This window comes from Elgaria multicarinata, chromosome 8, assembly GCF_023053635.1.
Source record: "Elgaria multicarinata webbii isolate HBS135686 ecotype San Diego chromosome 8, rElgMul1.1.pri, whole genome shotgun sequence".
Lineage (NCBI taxonomy): Eukaryota > Metazoa > Chordata > Lepidosauria > Squamata > Anguidae > Elgaria > Elgaria multicarinata.
The window spans coordinates 85,529,754-85,552,964 of NC_086178.1; the positions used below are offsets into that span (position 1 = coordinate 85,529,754).

Sequence of the window (23,211 nt, forward strand, 5' to 3'; positions counted from 1 at the left end):
ATGCTGCTTTGGGTTCCTTGGAGGAAAAAAGGCAGGATATAAATGCAAAAATAAATAAAATAAATTAAAAATAAGTTACCTCTCCCACCAGCTGCACCAGAATAACCAGATAAATGAAGGGGAAAAAAGTGGTGAACAATATGTTGTAAAAATACAGCTAAATTAAGAAAGGGAAATGGTAGCACAAGGTACCTTACAGACAATACTTTTATATTGTATTTTATATTATGGTTTTATACTGTTGTTTTATACTATGAATGGTTTTAATTTTTGTGAACCGCCCAGAGAGCTCTGGCTATTGGGAGGTATAGAAATGTAATAAATAAATAAATAAATAAATAAAAATTCATATCAGGAAATAAAAAAAAAGTTTCCAAATTGATGTGGAATATAATTTTTTTATTTGTATTGCTGCATGAGTCGCAGCATATCCAGGTACATGTGTTTTAGGGGATCAACACCCCAAATAAAATCAGCATGATTCCATTCAGTTATATTCCTATAGAAAACTAAATTAGTGATTCGAGGGAGCAATTGCTCAATGTTCTTTTTGCCTGAGAGAATGTCCATTCCACCACTCCATACAGCAGTTGGAACAGGCATGTCTTCTATTTTATAGGATGGAGGCTTCGTCTGTTGGAGAAAAGATGCAAAATAGGAAAAGAGGTTTCACTGATCAATTTGACAATTTTCCTTGTTTTTCAGACATTTCATCATACAAATTATCAGCTGAATGGCATCAGGGCCTAGATGCCATTCAACCAAGTTCTTCTCATTCAGTTCTTTTCATTTATCCACTGTAAAACATGACACTCTCCCATGAACCAAAAATAATTGACAAAATTCTCATAATAAAGGTTAATTGTATGATATTTCAGGACTAAATAAACACGAATTATGCTCCTGACTGTATAGGTGAGAGCACATCAAACAGTGTTGAAGAAGAATACATTGATTTAAGGCCATCCTATATTTCGAAAAGCAAGGAAAACCCCATGGGGGAGTAAAAAGTAGCCAAAGGCAAGGGTGGAACCAAGTAATCTTCAAACATAAATATTAGCAAAGGTTTTATTAAAGTGCCAAGGTGCACTTTATTGCTATAAAGCCCTGAGAAAGAACGCAACTGCGTTCGAAACGTGTAGGCACCTTGGCACTTTAATAAAACCTTTGCTAATATTTATGTTTGAAGATTACTTGGTTCCACCCTTGCCTTTGGGTATTTTTTACTCATCCTATATTTCTGTCAGAACTCTCTGAGCTTGGAGGGCTCTGTCATTTCCTAAGCCCTGCTGGGCTAGTGCTGGCAGGTCAGAACTGAGCGTTGAGTGGCATTTGCCATCTTCTCCATTGTTTTACCCATCTCGTTCCCATTGTTTGCAGTGGGGGATATTGTTTAGAACAGTTGTAACTGGTCTAAATGATGTCCCATGTTGGAAGCATAGTTGGGGTCTTGGGTGTGTGTGTGTGTTAGATCTTTTGGATCCAGAGTCTATCCTGCTCATCCCAGACCATGCTCCCAATTCTATCCCCTTTCCAGGGGCATAGAGGGTGGAGATACAAGATTGGATCTTCTCCTCTGATATTAGAGCTTTGTCTACAGCCTCAAACTTTCTCTAAATTCCTCCCAGCCCCTACATGGGGAAACATTCAGACCAGCCCTGAAGCTGGTCTAAATGATTCCACCATCCCATTGCAAGCAATGCTTATTTAAAAATGAGGAAGAGCAACAAATGCCCCCCTCACTTCTGCTCTCCCAGGGACCATAGGACTGCCCTGAATGAGAAATTCAGTTCAGTTCATCTTCTGAACCAAACACGATGCAATCTGTGATCAAAGTCTGTACATTTCCAAGCTTGCAATGTGATTCGTAGATCCAAAAAGTTGTGTCCGCCATGCACACATTTGAAAAATACACATGGGGAAAAAATTGTACTTTTGGAAAATGTGCACAAATACACTAATTGATGGGAGAAGAACACATACATTTCAAAGATGCGGACAACTTCTGTGTATGTTTGGGAAAATGCACATGCAAGTATGCATAGATCTTCATGTGAAAAGGAAAAATAAAACAAAGGTCGAATGCAATTAGGGCTAAGTCTACACTACTGCTTTATAGCAGTATTGAAGTGTGCTTATAACTGTTGGGGCACAAGCCACATTCCATGTACCACTTTCATCCTGTAATATGCTGCTGTACACCACCCTGAGATCTTAATGATGTAGGGCTGGATACAAATGTTTTAAATAAATAACAGAATTTGGAGGATGTTGGCAAGTTCAAGTTTTGCTGATTCACACATTCCTAAATCAAATACATATATATTTTTCAAAATGTTTGGATATCTTGCTTCTCACTAGTTGAAATGTTAATTTACATCTTTGATTAAAGAAGTCTGATGTTTTAATAAACAGTTTGTAATGAATTCTGATACTGTAGTATTGAGAAGTTACTTTCACAATACTCTAATACACACAGATCACCATTAGAAGGTTGCCGCACCTCTTGCCTAATCAAATCCACACTCATATTTTACATTCTGAATTAAAGGACTGGATTGTCTCATTTCCACATGGGGCAGGAACAGTTACCTGGTGGAAGAAATGCACTCTTCCTTCCCACAAAGAGTGAATATTTATGTACAGCACCCTAGTTTAAAGAATGATTGGAAATGATTAAAACAATTATTGAGAATGATCATCATGGAAGTTGTACAAGGAACAGGTATAGGAACTAGGTATAAGTAGTTAAGTGAGACTAATATTAAGAGGGAAGGTATGTGACAGTTTTCAGAAGTAAAGAAACAATATATGGTAAAAAGTGTCAAAAAGCAAAGGCTGTTGCCCAGAGGAGAATTAATACCTATCATAAATATATAGAAGAAGTTGCCATTTCAACAGATTCATTTTCCTGCTTTGATGTGCTCTCAGTTCCCCAAGTTATGGAAAACTGATTACACAGCACTGATAACAATAAGCTTTTAACAGCAGCCAAAACCACTCATTACATCCAACAAATTAATATCTGACAAATCACCATTATTATCCCCCCCACACCTTTTCCTTACCATGTTGTACACCAATTGGTTCTTATGGCCATAGTTAAAATATTTAAATTCTTTTGATTTGAAAACCTAAAAAGATGGGAAAGAATTATGTGCAAATAGTAATCCGGTAAGTTTTCAAAAAGATAAATAACCCCACACTTAAAAACCATAAAATACAAAAGGTGAAATAGAAATGGAAACTTAAATATTCACATGCATACATTAAGCACTAAAACACATTTGGGGGACCATTTTCATCTAAGGGCTGAATTTCAATCTGGAAAGGTCTCAGGGGTCACATTCTATTTGTAGGTGGGACTAGCGATGGGACAAAAATCCACATGAGCCCTTGAGGGCAACAGATTTTCACCTCTTCAGTGCCGAAGGACAAAGGGGTGCAGGTCTGGGCGGAACTCAGTTAACGCAGTGGGGTAAAATATGCAATTTCCCTGAGACTGGGGAAATTGTGTATTTTCTCCCTCCTCTCTAGGCTGAGGAATTTGACAAGGGGGCGGGGCTTTATTGGTGTGGGTGGAGGGAGGCAAAGCATGCTTTCCAGGGCCTCAGGAAAGTGCACAGTTCCCCTGGACACGTTAATGGCATGCCGGGGCAATTGCACACTTTCCAGAGGATCTGGAGGGTACGGAAAGTGTGGATGGCTGACCGCTTGGCTGGACCGGCCAAACAGTGCATAGTGAACTTGCCCTGCAAATTCTCCATCCCCTAAGTGGGACTTAAGGCAAAGTGGGCATGGCAAAAGGCAGAGTGTGCAGGGTTTTCACCCATTTTAAGCCTACTCAGAATTAGGGATATACAAGAAATTCACTTCAGGTCATTTTCAACCCCAATCAGTGGTCCAAGTCTGTACATTCCTGAGTCTGCAATGTGATTCATGGACCAAAAAGATGCAGTTGACAACGTGCATACATTTGAAAAAATCTGCATGAAAAATGCCTATACTTAGGATGACCATGTGGAAAGGAGGACAGGGATCCTGTATCTTTAACAGTTGTTTGGATTGTGTATTTTCTCCCTCCTCTCTAGGCTGAGGAAATTGCCAAGGGGGCGGGGCTTTATTGGTGTGGGTGGAGGGAGGCAAAGCATGCCTATACTTAGCGTGACCATATGGAAAGGAGGACAGGGATCCTGTATCTTTAACAGTTGTTTGGAAAATGGAATTTCAGCAGGTGTCAATTGTATGCATGCAGCACCTGGTGAAATTCCCTCTTCATCACAACAGTTAAAACTGCAGGAGCTATACTAGAGTGACCAGATACAAAAGAGGGCAGGGCTCCTGCAGCTTTAACTGTTGTGATGAAGAGTAAATTTCACCAGGTGCTGCATGCATACAATTGACACCTGCTGAAATTCCCTTTTTTACACAACTGTTAAAGATGCAGGAGCCCTCTCCTCCTTTCCATATGGTCACCCTAGATTTACACATCCCTCAGAAGTAAGCAGGACAAGCCTCTGCATGTCTACTCACATCTAAGCAGGACAAGCCTCAAGGGTAATGCATGACTGAAGCAGCAGGTTCCTCCACGGACCTTGCCCATTTGCTCTTGCAAGGAAATGAGGTAATGTGCAATTGCAGCTGATAGAAGATAATAGCTGTTCCCCACTGAGTATTGAGAATGGGAGGCTCTTTTCTGTGCTCAGCACAGAAAAGCTTCTCCCTCCTGGGAGAAGGGGCAGGCTTGGGGGGAAATCTGGCAGCCCAGAATGGGAACCCTCGCAGGACATATCTGGCCCACAGGCTGGAGGTTGCAGACAAAAGTTACAGATATAGTAAATATTGATAGATACATATTGAATTGCAGGGGGGAAATGATTAAACACTACCTGGGCCCAGTGGACTACTGTTTTTACAGAAGAAAAATCAGGATAGGTTCCAAGATATACATCTGCCCGACTCTAGAAAAGCAATAGACATGGGCATCGTTTTAGAATGTGCTTTTCTGACAGCAGTAAAGAAAGAAATGAATGAATGTGAGAGTTTATTATAGAAGCCACTGTCATGTTAATAGAGGCAGTAGTGTGTGTGTGTGTGTGTGTGTGTGTGTGTGTGTGTGTGCGCGCGCGCGCGTGTGTGTGCGCATGCATGCACATGTGTATCTTAGGGGTTGAAGGGTTAATTTGCATAACTGGCCATTGTGCACATTCAGTAAGTGTCATGGAGAATGTACACATAAGGTTGCATAACATTAGACAACAGGATGCACATGGTCTACAGACAGAAGCCAATGGCATATTTCTTGGAAATATACATATTTACTGGATAATGTACAGAATGCAGTTGAGATATGTACATTTTCCAAGGGCTGTTGAAGATTACACATAATACCCGGAGAGAATGTACAAAATCCTACTGAAATATGCACATTCCACTAGGACAGGTGGAGATTATGTATATTGAACAAGAACTGTGCAAAGTTCTTCTTCATGAAGCATGGAGAATGTGCACAGTAGATTGTAAGCCTATGCGGCAGGGCCTTGCTATTTACTGTTTTACTCTGTACAGCACCATGTACATTGATGGTGCTATATAAATAATAATAATAATAATAATAATAATAATAATAATGGTTGTTATGCACATTTACCATTCAATTCACATTACCCATAACATAAATAGAATTACAGGAGATTTGTATGCAAATACAGGGTTTTCATTCCTCATTGTGATGTGCAATGTCCGATTCTCAGAGATTCACCTTCCCTTCCAGTCCCCTGAGCCATAGCTCATCCCACTGATCAGGGTCTCTAATCATTAGGGGACTGTTATCTGGGATGGGGCTACCAGGGGAAAAAGGGCCATGCTTTTCTCTGGATCCTTCCCAGTGTATCTAGGATGTCAATATTGTATCACCATAAAGTAAGGCTGTGCACTGCCCCCTCCCCCACTACCCACTTCAGAGGCTGATTTGGAGCTTCCAAATCTGGATCTGGATCAAGATTCAGATGTCCAAATTATTTAGACATCTGATGGGCCGGCCAGCACCCAGCTTTTCTGGGCGCCCACTAAAGCCATCCATCACACGAACCCCCCACCATGCAAGCCCCTCTGCCATGAGAGCCCACCCACTGTGTAAGACCCTCCCCCATGAGCACCTGCAGCCATCTGCACCTGTTCATGGGAGTCACCAATTTAAAAATGGCAACTCCCTTGAAGAAGCCTGGACATCTGTGGGCATTCACAGTGGGTCCGGGTAAGGGGCAGAGGGCTCTTACAGCAGAGGGCAAGCAGGAGCAGCTGCTCAGCTGGCATAGAGTCTTGGAAGCCCCTTACATCTTACCTGAATCCACCATGAGCACCTGCAGCTATATGTGCCTCTTCAAGGGAGTCACCTTGAAGAGGCTCCAGAAATTGCAGATCTTCCACCTTGCATAAATGGCAGCCATAAAGGCCCCATTTGCACAAGATTAAAGGCAGGAATGGATCATTCACGCTTTTAATCTTGCATACATGGGGCCTTTACAGACGCCATTTATGCAATCTGGGAAAGACACAATTTGTGGAGCTTCCATTGTTCTGCATAATGGAGGCTCTGGGAACTAGTATTTCTTACCTTGCATAAATAACGGCTGTAGAGGTCCCATTTACGCAAGGTAGAAGATATGCAGTTTCCAGAGCCTCCATTGTACATAACAATGGAAGCTCTAGACAATGGCGAACAGCTTCATAGCCTTGTTGGGTGCAGCAGCAGCTTGGTGAGTGTCCACCTGAGCCAGACACAGAAGAGGCCATCCATCCCTAAGTCCTAAGTCTCTTGCATTTTTCTTCTACATGATGTACAGCTCCCAATGGTGGGACACAAAGGGGAGCCCACTTAACAAATCTGAATACTTGGGCATGACTATACAGGTGTATGGTTAGGTTTTGGAGACACTGAAGGAATGGATGTAATTATTTCAGAATTAATAAAATATGATGTAACTCTGGCAATGTGTTTGTTGTCATTATGAAATGGATCACATAAACAGCATGTGCCTACACTTGGTAGTAATATTTCCTCATCTAATCTTGCAAGGAAGTTGAAATTAGGTGAACCATCTAAAATTATATACTGGCTAAATCCTATCTTGTGAAATAATATATATGAATAAATCAACAATGTTGAAGAAATTAAAGAGACCTTTGAAAGAAATAATGTAATAATCATTTCATTAGATTCATTATAATGTAATAATCATTTCATTCGATTTTGGATCTAGAAATATGGGACATTTAATGTGTGTGTGTGTGTGTATGTTCGTGAGAGAAAGAGAGAGCAAACAAGAGTGTGCACACTTAAGAATATGTAGACTTATTCTATTTGAAGGAGATTACAAATGAGCACAATCTAATGTGGGAAATGAGATGAGACATTGGAGAACCTGGACAGTTTAAAAGGTTTTAACTGTTTATGTTGTTTTAATCTTTTTGTGTTAATTTTTTTAGACTGCTTTATCATGTTGTATTTTTTGTAATGTTGGTGTATTTTTATGAATTGTTGTAAACTGCCCAGAGATCTTCGGCTATGGTGTAGTATAGAAATGAAATAAATAAATAAATAGTAAGAAGAATCCATATAGTTTTATTTAGCTAAAAACAAAATTAAATCATAGAATTCACTTACCATGTTTAGGTTTCCATCATTAAAACCTGCACCAAGGAAAATTACTTGGAGACAAAGCTTGTCTATTCCTTGATGGCTACACAACTCGGCATTTAATTTTTTTATCTTGTTACTAAAAAACTGGAGTTCTTTATTGCCCCATATATACTGCAAAACAAGAATACATAAATCAATGTGAATCTCTTTGGACCATGTCAAAATAATGGATCCTTATCATAGGGTGACCAGATGCACCAGGAAAAACCAGAGAACTCTGGAAAAACGGAGGTCTCCAGGGCAACTGGGACTGGCCCCCAATTCACCAGAGAAAAGGGCTGGAAGATGCATTCCCAGACTCCACATACTGGAGGACAAAGGAAGCCATGGGCTAAGAGAAGATGACTACCCCCTTCTTTTCTTCAATTTATTTATTAATTTATTACATTTTTATACCGCCCAATAGCCGAAGCTCTCTGGGTGGTTCACAAAAATTAATAAGAATATTAAAACAACATTGAGCAATATTAAAATTGGATTTTTAGTTGCACTCAAAATTCTCCACCCTGTTTGTGAACAAAGAAAGTGGGGGTGAAGAATGAAGTTTTCCAACAATTCAGTGAGAGCCTGAAAATGTACTTTTTCAGCAGATTGATCAGAAAATCCCTTCTCTTTGGAACTCCCTGCCCCTGGAGGTCCGGCAGAAGCCAACACTAGGCTGCTTCCGGCACCTCCTGAAAAAATGCCCCTCTTATTTTGAGAAGCCTTCCTCAACTGACTAGCCATTGTTTTTACTGGTCCTTTGTTTTAAATTGAACAATTTTAAAATGCTTTTTTAATCGTCTTCCTTTTTGCTGTTTATACTTATGGTCACCGCTCCAGAATCTACTTTAGATATGGAGCAGTATATAAATAATGTAAATAAATAAATAATAAATAAAAATTCATTTCTGAGAAATGTCAGCCCAGCTTATCATGGTATATATTTTCATGTACTAGAGAGTCTACTTCATGCTTCTGAGAAGTGGGCTATAGTCTGCAAAAAAGTATGCTACAGAGTGGCCCCATTCAAAAGACACCTTAAACCATGGCATAAAAATACTTAAATAAATAAATAAATAAATAAATAAAAAGACAGGCTGTGTTCAGAAGACACCTTAAACCATGGCTTTAACCATGGTGAATAAGGCAAAAACCATGGTGAATAAGGCAAAAAATTCACCATGATTAAAGTCATGGTGGCTTCTGAACACAACCTCGCTTTCTGGCTTAACCACCGTGGTTAAAGCCATGGTTTATGGTGTCTTCTGAATGGGGGCTATATCTGCTTAGTCCTTAAGCATAGCAAAAGGCTGTGCTATGATAATACATGTGACCCTTAAGTTGCCAGACTCCACTTGCCATGACCCACTGAATCCACTGATAACAAAGGTTTAGGAGGGTGGATTGACTTGTTGGAAACACCAGCCAGCATTTCTTTTCAGAAAAGAAGATTAAGGTTCCAGCCAAGAAACCTTTTCCCATTAAGTTGTGTTAATTTGTAATGATGAGGCTCAAGTCTTTCTCAACCCTGAAAGGCCACCCCTAGAGCAAACTGAACCATCTCTGCTGCCCCTGCCTCTATCAATTAAGACAATGTAGGTGCGAGCGATGGGCACTATGTGGTCCATGTCAAGAAGCATCTTAATGTGTGTCAAAGTGAATACACACTTTGGGGGGAAAGGAAAAGGAAAAAAAGAAAAAGAAAACAGTTGAATGTCAAGGGGAAAACCTTTTAATTTAATAAAGATTTCTCTACCACACCCCCAATTATTTACAAAATGAACGATTGCCCATCACTAAACACACATAAGAAAAAGATATGAGAAATACCTACTTTTATTAATCCATCAGGAAGTGACAAAAGCAATTTCAGGGCCCCCTTGGTGTCCGCAAGTGTGTAGGCAGGAGCCAAGGCCATGAAGAGCTTGATTTTTTCAGCAAGCTGTGGCATGGCTGAAAAAGCAATAACACCTGCAGAGGAGAAACAATTTCAAAAACCGCCAGCTGTAAAACATTATTATATTATATTATATTACATTATTATTATTAAAACATTAAAGACAATAGTTGCATTGGTCTTTGGTAGGGATGATTGGCAGCTTGCTGGATTCATGAGCCTGTTCTTCAAGCGCCCTGCAGCCTGATGAGCTCACAGCAGCCATCCACCCTAGTCTGGAGCCTCTATTGTTGTATATAATGGAGGCTCTGGAAATTGCATATCTCCTTCCTTGCATAAATTCTGGCCATAAAGGCCCCATTTACGCAAGTTTAAAGGTGTGAATGCTTTATGGTCGCCATTTACACAAAGTAGGAGATATGCATTTTCTGGAAGCTCCACTGTACACAACAAAGGAGGCTCCAGACCAGGGCGGAGCCTCACCAAGCCACAAAGAAGTTCATGCAATGCTGTGGGTAGCAGCTTGGCGAGCTACCATCATATCTGACTAGCTGGCTTTTGAAAAGGGTTAGATGAATGAGAGGATGGATTTTTGTTGTAAAGAAGAGGATGGCCATTGCTAAGGGTGGAAGAAATCAGAAAGTGTTCACCCCATGGGCACTCGACCTGCCACTGCTGGTGCCCACCCTCGGGAGCCAAGCAAGCCTACACCAAGAACTCCCAAGGCTTACAAGCACTTGGTAATCTACACTGTGTTAATGGCCATTGCTGTTAGCATGCAAAGATAGAGGCTCTGGAACTCACACATTCCCCCCATGCTGTTTGGGGCCTGAAAGGCCCTGCTAAAGCAAGGGTATGCCTTTACCATTTCATTAATAGGGCCTTGGCAAAGGGGGTGTGTGAGTAGGGGTGTGCACGGACCCCCCAATCCGCTTCTCTTCCAGATCCGCAACATCCAGATCGGGTCCGCTCCGCCTATAGTCCGCTCCAGTTCGCTGCGAAGCTCTGGATCCGGAGCGGAGTGGACCCAATCCGGAAGTTGGTTTAAGGTGTCTAACATTGTATTCTAACATTGGACCTCAATAGCCTCAATAGGCAAAGTCAAGAAGAACATAATGATGAAATACATTCCACACTATTTATTTATTTATTGCAATTATATACCACCCCACAATCAAAGCTCTCTGGGCGGTTTACAAAACCAATCAACGTACCAATTGCACTACCTTGGGAGTGGCCAACATAATATAATCCATCTTGTTGAGTCTTCTGTAGGATAAAGTTAATGGCTGCTGGAATATCATACATTCCCATTTCATGAAAACTGTAACATATACACATACATAGTGGGGTTGAAATTTATCCAGACAATACTTGAATACAATAGTATAGATTGTGCAGTATAAAGACATGATGATCATGCCATTTGGATAAGGTTGCAAGTTTATTCTTCTGTGCAAACAGTTCAGAAATAAAGGGAAATTTTATTATTATCATATTCATTTCAATATGTATCCCTTACTTAAACTTGCTCTATTAGCTTTTAGCATGTCATGCTGCAAAGTAGTGGTAGTATTTTTAACTTTTTCATTATCAAATAAAGACGATTGTTCACTATTACAATTCAACATTCAAAATTCCCCTTATTCAACTCTCAGCTCTAAAACTGACTTAAGAAATACAATGTGGGAAAAGGGAATAATGCTTGGAATTAGGACTGATGATGTACTGATTACATATCATGAGGATATTAAGAATTATTTGTTTACTGTTATTATAAGGAAATGTACTTTTTAATATCCTAATAATGAAAAAATAAGGAATGTTTATCTAGAATAAACGACCTATGGATTTTCCATGACTCACAGGAATTTACAGTGCAATCCTAAATAAGTCAATGTGTATAGGTTTGCAGCCTTAATCAGCTAAAACAGTTTGTTGTTTTTTTGTTGTTTTTATAATTTTTTTTTATTTTCTACAATACTTAAACATACACATTACATCACATAAAAAAAACCACAACATACTACATAATTCAGTTGAATACAATATCTTATCTTAATAACATAATCAATACACCTACAGTGCACCCACCACCACGGGATCTCATCCTGATTCCAGAATCTCATACTTTCTTCTGCTGGTGGATTCCCACTCCCTTTAGAAAATACAAATATTAGGAACTGTTTCCAAATTCCTTCAAAATCATTTGATTTAGCTATACCTCTTCTCCATTTAATATTACTTGTTAATTTATCATTAATAGCTATATCCCATACTTCTTTATACCATTCTTCAATAGAATATTCCCCTTGTATCTTCCAGTTCCTAGCTATAATTAATCTTGCTGCAGTCAACAAATTCGTTATCAGTTCCTTAATTTCCTTTTTACATTTAAAATCTTCTTCAAATAGCGACAGCAATGCAACTTTTGGTGTTCTTTCTATCTTCATTTCAACAATTTCTTCAATTTCCAAAAACACCATCTTCCACAATTTCTGAACATAGTTACATTCCCACCACATATGCAAATACGTTCCTTTAACCCCACAACCTCTCCAACAATTTTCTGTTTGCTGATTGTTTATCTTGTTCAATCTAACCGGAGTTAGGTACCACCTCCATACAATTTTATAATAATTCTCTTTTATTCTTACTGACATATTTCTCAACGCTCTTTGTTTCCATATTCCCTCCCAACCCTGTTGTCCTATTTGTACCTTCAAATCTGTCTCCCAAACCGTTTTACCCGAGTTATCCATTGTCCCTTTCTCCACCAATATTCTATATATTTCGCTCATCAACCCTTTTTTTAAAAAAATATTTTTTTATTTTCTACAATACTTAAACATACACATACATCACATAAGAAAAACACACAACATACTACATAATTTTCAGTTGAATACAATATCTTATCTTAATAACATAATCTTAATAACATAATCAATACATCTACAGTGCACCCCCCACCACGGGATCTCATTCCTGATTCCAGAATCTCATACTTTCTTCTGCTGGTGGATTCCCACTCCCCTTAGAAAATACAAATATTAGGAACTGTTTCCAGATTCCTTCAAAATCATTTGATTTAGCTATACCTCTTCTCCATTTAATATTACTTGTTAATTTATCGTTAATAGCTATATCCCACACTTCTTTATACCATTCTTCAATAGAATATTCCCCTTGTATCTTCCAGTTCCTAGCTATAATTAATCTTGCTGCAATCAACAAATTCGTTATCAGTTCCTTAATTTCTTTTTTACATTTAAAATCTTCTTCAAATAGCGACAGCAATGCAACTTTTGGTGTTCTTTCTATCTTCATTTCAACAATTTCTTCAATCTCCGAAAACACCATCTTCCACAAATTCTGAACATAGTTACATTCCCACCACATATGCATATACGTTCCTTTAACCCCACAACCTCTCCAACAATTTGCTGATTGCTGATTGTTTATCTTATTCATTCTAACCGGAGTTAGGTACCACCTCCATACAATTTTATAATAATTCTCTTTTATTCTTACTGACATATTTCTCAACGCTCTTTGCCTCCATAATCCCTCCCAACCCTGTTGTCCTATTTGTACCTTCAAATCTGTCTCCCAAACCATTTTACCCGAGTTATCCACTGTCCCTTTCTCCACCAATATTCTGTATATTTCGCTCATCAACCCTTTTAACACTGTTCTTTTCCCCCTTTCCTTATCTTTCTTATCTATTAATTCTTCAAACTTTGTTAATTCTCTACACTCTCCATTATCTCTTACCCACTTTTTAGTCCATTGCTCTAATTGCCTATAATTTAACCAAATTAACTTTTTATCCTTCAAGACCTCTTCTATGTCCTCTCTTGTACCCATTCCTCTTAACCAATCTCTTAATTTCATTTTATTTTTTTCTATTAAAACTTTGCTTAATCTACTCTTTAATTCCTCCGGGAAATTCTTCAACAATATTACCGGTGACAAGGGAGAGCTGCTCGGAAGCAGCGCCCCTTTATATTTACTCCAAATTTCCCAGTGAAACCTCAAAAGCGGATTATTTATACCTTCCACCCATTTTTTTTTCCTTCCATAAAAAAAACATTTTCTAATTTAGTCTCTATGTTACTCATGTTTTTTTCTTCCATCCAATCTAAGTTCCCTAATCCTAAAATTGCCTCCACAATATATCTTAATCTATTGGCTACATAATATAATGTAATATTCGGGAGACCCAATCCTCCCTTTTTTTGACTCAAATACCATTTACTTTTATTTACCCTCGCTTTCTTATCACCATTACAAAAGTTATTTATAATCCTTTGCCAACTTTTTTAGTTCTGAAATTTTTATTGGTAGCATCCTGAACACAAAATTTATCTTTGCTAAAATCTTCATTTTTATTAATGCTATTCTTCCAAACCAGGATAAATTTAACCTTTTATATTTTTCCAGTTTTACTAAAATCTCTTTTTTTAAAACATTTAAATTTTCTTTCTCTAAACTCTCTAACTTCTGCGTAATTTTTATTCCCAAATATCTAATCTGAGTCTTAACTCTCATTTCTCTTCCCCTTTCTTCCCAATCTTTCTCTTCTTTTTTAGTATAATTAAACAACATCAATTCTGATTTAGACCAATTTATTTTTAACCCCGTAATATCCTCAAATTCTCTCAGTTGCTGTTTAATTCTCCCCATCTTCTCTATTGGATTCTTTATCGTCAACAAGGTGTCGTCTGCAAACATGTTCAGTTTAATTTCTTTCATACTACCTATTCCTTCAATCTCCTCATCTTCTCGTATTGCATTCGCCAATAATTCCATTACCATTACAAATAGGACTGGTGAGAGCGGACAACCTTGCCTTGTCCCTCTGGCTAGTCGTATCTTATCTGTCACTCCATCATTCACTACCACTATGGCTGTATTTTGAGAGTATAACTGTTCTATTATCGCTTTAAATTTATTTCCAAACCCCATTTTATTTAAAACCATCTTTAAAGCTTGCCAGCTCACACAATCAAAAGCCTTGAAAATATCCAATGCCAGAATTCCCGCTTTAACCCTAAACTTATTTATCACCTGAATTGCATTTAATACTCTTCCCACTAAATTAGGCATCTGTCTACCTGCCACAAATCCACATTGGTCCTCCCCTATATATTCCTCTATAAATTTATTCATCCTCCTTGCTAAAATAGTTGAAAAAAGCTTAGCATCCTGATTTATTAATGAAATAGGTCTATATGAGTCAGGGACAGTCAAATCTTTATCTGGTTTTGGTATTAAAATTATTAATGAATGTTCCCATGATTCTGGCGTTCTATCCCCTTCCAGTATGGAATTATACAATTTTATTAATTTTGGTATTAAAATTCCTTTAAAAACCTTATAATATTCTGGTCCTAAACCATCTACCCCCGGTGATTTACCCGGCTTCAAATTCCCAATTACTTCTTCAACTTCTCCTTGAGTTATTGCCTTCTCCATTAACTCTTTATGCTCTATTTTTATTCTCTTCTTTGTATATTTTTCTATATACGCTTCCAACTTTTTTTCTTGAGTATCTTTTCCCTTATACAAATCCTGATAAAACTCTTGAAATATCTTTATCTTATCCTTCATTGTGTGACAATACTTCCCTTGTTTATCTTTCAAAATCCCTATCCCATTCCTTGCTTTTTCCTTTTGTGTGAGTCTGGCTAGCAGTTTAGAATTCCTGTTGCTGTTTTCGAAATACTCCCTTTTCATATACATTAAATTCTTTTGAACCTCCTCTAAATTTAAATTTTCTAATTGTTTTTTCTTTGCCTGTATTTCTATTAATTTATGCTTATTTTTGTGTTGCCAATAATCTTCCTCCATTTTCTTAATCTCTTCCTCCAATTGTTTTTGCTCTGCTACTTGTTGTCTTTTTAAATTACACATTTCTCTAATACATATCCCTCTCGTTACTGCCTTCATGGTGTCCCAAACTACTGCCCTTGATGTTCCTCCTTTCTCATTAATTTCCCAAGCCTCCATCAATTCACTTTGTATTTTTTCTACCACTTTATTATATTTTAAAAGTTTTGTGTTTAATTTCCACCTAAACGCTTCCTTGTAATTTTTTTTTAACTGTAAATTCTAAACTTAACAATGCATGGTCCGTTACCTTTATTACTCCCATTTCCATTTTACACACCTTACTTGCAAACTCTTTTGAAACCATTATATAATCTATTCTAGAGTATGTCTGATGAACTGGGGAGTAATAAGAAAATCCCGGATTCACGCCATTCAGTAAACGCCAACAATCCACATAATCTTTTTCTCTTACTAATTTATTCAATATAGTAATGTTATTTCTTTTTTCCACATTTGTGGGGTTTGATCTATCCAATCTATTATCCATTACCATATTAAAATCCCCAGCTAAAATTAAATATCCTTCCCTAAACTCCTCTATTTCACTAAATAATTTCATAAAAAACTCTCTATGTTTCTCATTAGGAGCATAAACATTTACTAATGTGTATTTCTCACTTTCTATTTGCCCCTTTATCATAAGATATCTACCATTATCATCCTTTCTTACAGTTCTCAATATGAATCCACTTTTTTTTGAAATCAAAATTGCTACTCCATTTTTCTTTGACGTCCCCAATGACTTTTCATAATAAACAGACCACCTTGTCCGGATTTCATTTGCGCCATCAAATTTTTGGTGTGTTTCTTGCAACATAATAATATCCGATCTTTCTTTATTTAACATTTGTTCTATTCTCCTCCTTTTCACGACTGCCCCCAGACCTTTAACATTGAGCGTTGATACTTTAATATTCTTATTCATAATCTTCCTTTTTATTTTCCTTCTGATCCCTCGTGCTCTGTGACTCATAAACAAATACAACAACAAATATAAAAATAAAAATAAACCCTAACCCCCCCTTCATCCCCCTCCCACCCCCCCTAATATCCCCCCCAACCCCTCTCCCCCCCTACTTTCCCCCTCCCCATATCCCCGCAAGTCTATTACTCCGGCCACCTAATTAGGGGAGAGGGGGGAGGCGGTGCCCCGCCACGACGACCCAATCTCTGTATTTAATTACTTATCATATCAATTATCTCATAACAAACATTCCCCTTTACCCCATCCCAGATGCTCCAGCTACAGCTCCATTCTCTTCTCCAGCTCCAACACTTCCATTCTTCATTAACCCCAATCTCTTCAGCAACTCCCTTCCTTGCTCCAAAGAGGTTACTCTATAATCACTCCCAGCGTAAGAAAACTTTAAGAAGACCGGGTAACCCCAAGCATATCTCACTGCATTTTTTGTTAATGTTTCAGTTATTTGCTTAACGCTGCGTCTCCATTGGAGTGTTTGCTGACAAAGATCGTTGAATACTTGCACTGCTTTGCCTTTATATTTGATCACGTGCGTGTGTATACCCCCATGAGGTGTCATGGTGCCAAACGTGAGGTTTCTAACTTGAACTGAAAAAAAGTTGTATAATTTTTTAGCTTTCAATGCAAGCCTATGGGGGGGGGAAACGGAGCTCCGAGCGGAGCGGAGCGGAAGTGGGCGGAGCGGGGGCGGGGTGAAGCGGCCTGCTCCAAAAATCGCGGATCTGCAAGTGAAGCGGAGCGGGGGGTCTGTGCACACCCCTACAAAATTCCCCTTATTCCACTCTCAGCTCTAAAACTGACTTAAGAAATACAATGTGGGAAAAGGGAATAATGCTTAGAATTAGGACTGATGATGTACTGATTACATATCATGAGGATATTAAGAATTATTTGTTTACTGTTATTATAAGGAAATATACTTTTTAATATCCTAATAATGAAAAAATAAGGAATGTTTATCTAGAATAAACGACCTATGGATTTTCCATGACTCACAGGAATTTACAGTGCAATCCTAAATAGGTCACTGTGTATAGGTTTGCAGCCTTAATCAGCTAAAACAGTTTGGAACAGCAACAAAATGTTGCAGTGTTGAGAGGCGGGTAATAAATAAATTGTTGTTGTTCAGGGTTACAGCCAATCAGCTAAATCTGCACCCACTGAGCATGTTCAGTCTTCATTGGGCTGTTTTGGTGCCACAAATAAGGTAACTCTACTTCTATACAGCTACAACACCCATCTATCCAAGGTACAGGACAAGCTAACCCTTGAATTCACCTGAAATCCCAAAATTCTTCTTGGTCAATTGAAAGGGTCTGGTGTCTTCTTGACCAGGAGGTCCCTCTGTTGTTTATCATCCAGACATCATAGCCTGCATCTGCTAGAACAAATCCCAGGCTATTGTTGGGAAGATTTGCAATCCAGCACCTACCCTCAACCAAGAAACCTGGTACCAATAACACCACTGGTCTAGCTCCTGGAAAAGAAACAAAATGAACATTATATATTTTTGGGGTTTTTTGTCATTTTGCCTCTTGACCTTTCGCCCCACCGGTTGGAGCATCAAAAAATCCTACTCTGGTGTTGGTAATCCCTAGGTTGGAAGCAAGCCTACTTCTACATTTATAGGAGAACTTCATTTTCTCCCTTAAGTCAAGAATAATTGCTTATTGCAAAATGATTTTTCAGATCTACTACTTCTCTTTGTACTACTTCACAACATCAAGAAACCAGTGGAGGCTGATGGCTCTAATGTCAGTGAGGCGATGAGTCTGCTCCAGGTTTCAGTCAGAACCAGTCAGAGCCCTGAAGCACTTTGGATAGCTCCTTTAGAGAACTCTGACTGGTTCTGACTGAAATCCAGAGTGGATTCACAAGCCACCAGCATCCACTGGAAGAAACACACCCTGAAATGTATTGCCAATGCATATACAATTAAGATTAGATTTTTCTATGCTCATGTGATCCCAGCATACCCACACATTGTGCAGTGGTGCAAGAATTAATAATATGCATGTAACTCTAAACTCAGCTATCTTATTTTTCTTGACTTCTCTCTTAATTGTCTAGGAAGAAGGAGCAGAAAATATGACCACTTCTGGAGAAAATTGTAGCCTTTCTCTAGTTACCTGGCCTCCCCCAGACATTTTCCTTCACCTGCTCATCCCATCTAGTTCTCATTCTCCGTTATAAACATACATCTTCCCTGCACTACCTGCTGGCCAGGAAGAGTATAAGAGCATGCCAGCAGGCCTCTTTACCTTGTCTTAGAAATTAGGGGAGAGATAATACTATCCTCAAAGACAGGAACAGCCCAAGACATTTTACTGCCTGAGGCACAACAGCAAATTATGCCCTCTCCCCTCTTCCCCTGACTCAAGACACGGCCAATAATACCAAAAGCCAGTCCCACCATTTTGGCAGTTGAAGCTAGTCGATAAATGCTTACTATGGTATAATAAATTTGTTTGTCTTCAAAATGTCACTAGTCACTTTGTGGTAGGGCTGTGCATGTTCCCCCTGATTTGCCTCAGAGGCCGGTTCAGAGCCCCCAAAACAGCCCCAATTTGAAACGGGGTGCTTTGAGGGTTGCCTGTCTCGCCTCAGTGCCGAAACAAGATTCGGGCCCCCGAGGTAACTTGGCCTTGCAAGTCCCAGCCGGCACCCAGAAAAGCCAGCTCTACTCAAAGAGTTAAACAAAACACCAGCATTACATCACAGAAATACCTGATTTCTCAGGACTGTGCATTCCATAAGGAATTCTGTTTGCCTGAAGGTAATAGCCATCAGCTGTAAGAATCTCGTATTCTTCATATGGGTACCCCCAATGTTGAATGATTTCATTCTGCAAGAAACAATAATGCATTTGGCCCAAATAAAAATAAGTGGATCAAAAATATTGTTAAGTAAACATTATTAGTCCTAAGCTCTCATAATGTAATAGACAATGCATTTAAATGTTTTTAGCACTCTCTAATATGGCCTTTCTTTCAAAAGCTCTCTTGCATTTCGAGAGCTGGTGTGCTTTGTGTCAAGAAATATGAACTAGGCATATTGTGGAAATGGCCAAAGCTTTTGGCGCTACAGATTTAGGGCAATGTGACACTAAATATACAACCCACTGCACATACTCTGACTCAATCTGAATCCAAACTACAGGTGATTAAGTCAACTGAAAGCATTTCAAAAATTTAAGGGTAAGATTTATTGTGAAACACAGTGATGTTTGTTTGTTTTTTTTAAAAAAATACATTTTTAAAAATAAAATAAAATTCCAAAACAAAATCAACCGAAAGAATGAAAAATAAAATAAAAGAAGTAAATATAAATAAAAAGAAATACACTGAATTTAAATCAACTTATTGTGAGAGGGTGGTATATTTAACTTCTATTCATATCTTTCGCTTTGCTTTACAGATGAAAATATATGTGGAGTCCTTGGGCTGTTTAGAGGTTTTCTTTATAGTTCTTCTCTATATCAAAGTTAAATTTAGTCTCTTTTCCATATGAGGAAAGGCTTTGACATATATTGCTGTGTATATATCTCCAGAATAAAATGCTACCATGTTTTACTTTGCCTTTAGCTAATTTTAGTTGGTATGTCAATTTTTCTGCCACGACTATTTACCATAATTCCGTATACTATGATTTCAACGTTAGAAGTTCTGCAGTTTTCTAACTTTTGGCTATGAGCCTTCAGGCCACTACCAGTGGTTTTTTAAAGTATGTGCTGCCATCATCCCTCCCCAGACAGTGGCCCCGTTCAGAAGACACCTTAAACCACAGCTTTAACCATGGTGGTTAAACTAGGATGCCAGGTCTTGTTCAGAAGATATCTTAAACCATGGCATAATAGCCTTAAGCCATGGTTTAAAATCCTTATTCACCATAGTTAAAACCATGGTTTAAGGTGACTTCTGAATGGGGCCTGTATGGCTTCTTTTCTCCTGATGCATGTGGAGGAGATGGTTGCCCGTGCTCAATGCTGAGCAGCAGACTGTCTCTACCATCCAATGCTTGAATGCCATTCTCCAAACCTCTCTCCTGACCTTTTCCATTTTTGCTAACTCATAGCGAGGAGCAAGGCTTGGGCATTCAGTAGTGCTCCTTCACCTTTCAGTTCAAATCCTTGAACTAAAATCAAATCAAATCCCTGAGAGTTGGTATGAAAAGTTTGCCAATGTCTGGCCCTGATAGAATACATGCTGCTTAAACTCCTACCACAAGTCAGGCCCTTTCTACACCATACAGGTGTAGAGGGATGGAGGGAGGGCGATCCCGGACTTATCTCCTTCCAGGATCATCCCTAGGGTGACCATATTTTGGAAACCAAAAAGGAGGACAACATGGTCGCCCCCAAGGGGGCGTGTCCAGTACCAAGGGGGCATGCCCACCCAAACATAGCCTTGGTCACATGTCTGATTTTACAGCACACATTTAAGACAAATCTGTTCTACATAACATCTTAATGTTAAAATCACTGAAATAAAGAACAAGAGAGAGATTCAATGTATCTGAAATTAACTTCACTCACTCCTACTTTTTTAGGTTTTGCTGTACTTTGAAGCTTTTGCTATACTCTGGGTGTTACATTCTCCCCTTCCCTCAAATATCTTTTCTGACTGTATCTTCACTCATTGCAAGCTGCTGTTGTTGTTAACAGGGTTTGCTACTGGCCCCAGATCTGTTTCAAATTTGGTATGGCTAAAGCTCTACCTAAAAGCTATCATGGTGCCAACTTTCAGCTCTTTATCTTTAAAAATGACAGTTTAAAAAATAATAATTTTAAAACCTCAATTTTTAAAAAATTCCTAAAAAATCAATGGATGAACAGATATGTTTCAAATTTGGTATGACTAAAGCAGTTCCTAAGAGCTACCATTGTGCCAAGTTTCATGTCTTTATCTTAAAAAATGACGGAGTTATAAGCATTTTTGTTAATTCCCATTAGAGCGGCTCTTTGGGGAAAAAAAAAATCCGGATTTCCCCTCCCCCTCCCGGATTTGCCATCAAAAACCGGTCATATGGTCACCCTGATCATCCCACATGTCCAAATGGCCAGCATGACATCTGGGATGGGAGGAGAGACGTCACATTAGTCGAGGTAGACATCTTTTTAAAAAGCTACAGAAGCTGGAGTATGCTCTTGCACTCTAGCAAAAGGTAAGTGAAAAAAACCCCAATCCTGCTCCCTCATCCCCCCCTCTGATTCCTCCCGGCCCAGCTCCTTCGCGCTACTGATCTATGCTACTCGCAGGGAAGAGGGAAGAAGCTGGGATGGCTCCCACACACCTCCCACGGTCTCCGGATGATCCTGAGACTGCGGGAAAAATCAGGTTTCCCCAGGGATTATTTCTCCCTGGGAAAACCCATGCTCATCCCCCCCTCTGCCCTTGGGAGTCTCTGTACATCATTTGGACACACAGGGACTCGGCTGTGACCAGCCTGGATTTTCAGGCTGGTGTAGAAACAGCCTCAGTCTCTTCTAAGCCTGGTTTAACACGTTGTGGCCTTGCAGCTTTTGCCAAATTAAAACACTAAAAAGTAGAGATGCCCTGTTACTATGCTGTCCTTGACCATGTATGCTTGATCATAGTATAGTGTGAATATATTGGATTTAGGGGAAATACTTGAAACAGACACACATCTCTCTCTCTCTCTTTCCCTCCCTCCATCCCTTCCATGTCTGCTGAAATCCTTTTAAAATCATGGATCATGGCAGAAATAGCCAGCATGATCCCAACTTTCAAAGGCTTCCCCTTATAGTTGCTTGGTAGACTGGAAGGAACATAAAGGGATGAAGGTGTGCATTGCAGCCATTAAATGGATGTTGATTTCAGTTGGTTCACATAGCAGCAATAGTGGTTTTGGTTCACAGCTGATTTAATATGGACTGCAAGGTTTGTATGCAATGTTAGTCCTACTTAGAGTAGACCCACTGAATGATTTTAGTCTACCATTGAATACAACTCCAATGTTCATTTTCTCCAAGTCCAACAAACAGCCAAGAGAAAAACATGCCGTGGTGTTGTGAGATAAAATGTCTAATCTGTGTGATGAATTAGGCACAATACTGGCTCACCTCCAAGGCAGACAAAAGTATATTAGCTTGGGATACAGCTCCCTGTATTACTTGTTCAACTAACTTTCACATTTAGCCATGGCCAAGTGCTTGCCATTAAGCAACTCTGGAAAGGAGACTTGAGGTAAACACTTTCAAATGAGTTAATTGTCTAGGGCTATCCAGGAAGGAATTGTGTTCCTATTGTTCCTGCATGTTACAAAGAAACTGGTTGAAAAGAAAAAGAAATGGGAATTTTTGCCCCACCCTCCCCAGCATAATCACCGTTTCCAAATGCATCTGAATGAACAACTTACGATAGTCATGAACCCTTGAGGATTCAAATGTCTCTTGCTTGTGAATTCTTCTGAATGTGTAGTCTGCTGGATTAAGCATGCCACTGCCATAAAAAGCCACATCATAGACCTTGTAAAAGAATGCCAGTCATTTCAAACAGTAAGTTTGACCTCAGAAAATGTCAGTCTTTGGTATGGGAGAAAAATATGGAACAGAGAGTTGGGAAAACAGGATTAGGCAGTGAAGAATGCTATGAGGAGATTGACTGTAGGCTGCAATATGAAGGACATTTTCAGGCAATTTTTTTAAAAAAAAACACAACAGGTTGAAAATGATATTTGTTTCACTAGGGTTATTCACTAGGGTTAGATGTGCTTAGATCACATCAATCC

The 23,211-nt window shown here is 38.9% G+C and overlaps 1 protein-coding gene across 1 annotated transcript; it reads right to left on the reverse strand.

The window, feature by feature from the left end:
- Positions 1 to 389: 389 nt before the first annotated feature.
- LOC134402957 (lipase member M-like) lies at positions 390 to 23,052 on the reverse strand. Its single transcript, XM_063132920.1, has 9 exons — positions 22,840 to 23,052; positions 19,189 to 19,306; positions 17,740 to 17,938; positions 10,796 to 10,905; positions 9,519 to 9,655; positions 7,667 to 7,813; positions 4,890 to 4,961; positions 3,069 to 3,134; positions 390 to 633 (listed from the first exon to the last, which is right to left on the reverse strand). Exons 1-9 carry the CDS (start codon positions 22,942 to 22,944, stop codon positions 400 to 402), a joined length of 1,188 nt encoding a protein of 395 aa, XP_062988990.1. The 5' UTR covers positions 22,945 to 23,052; the 3' UTR covers positions 390 to 399.
- Positions 23,053 to 23,211: the final 159 nt, after the last annotated feature.

Coding starts and splice junctions, on each gene's coding strand:
- LOC134402957 (XM_063132920.1), bottom strand. CDS start 22,944: ATGATGTGGCTTTTTATGGCAGTGGCATGCTTAATCCAGCAGACTACA. Junction 17,939..19,188: donor GCACAGTCCTGAGAAATCAG/GTATTTCTGTGA, acceptor TTTCTTTTCCAG/GAGCTAGACCAGTGGTGTTA. Junction 3,135..4,889: donor CAGTAGTCCACTGGGCCCAG/GTAGTGTTTAAT, acceptor CCATCTTTTTAG/GTTTTCAAATCAAAAGAATT.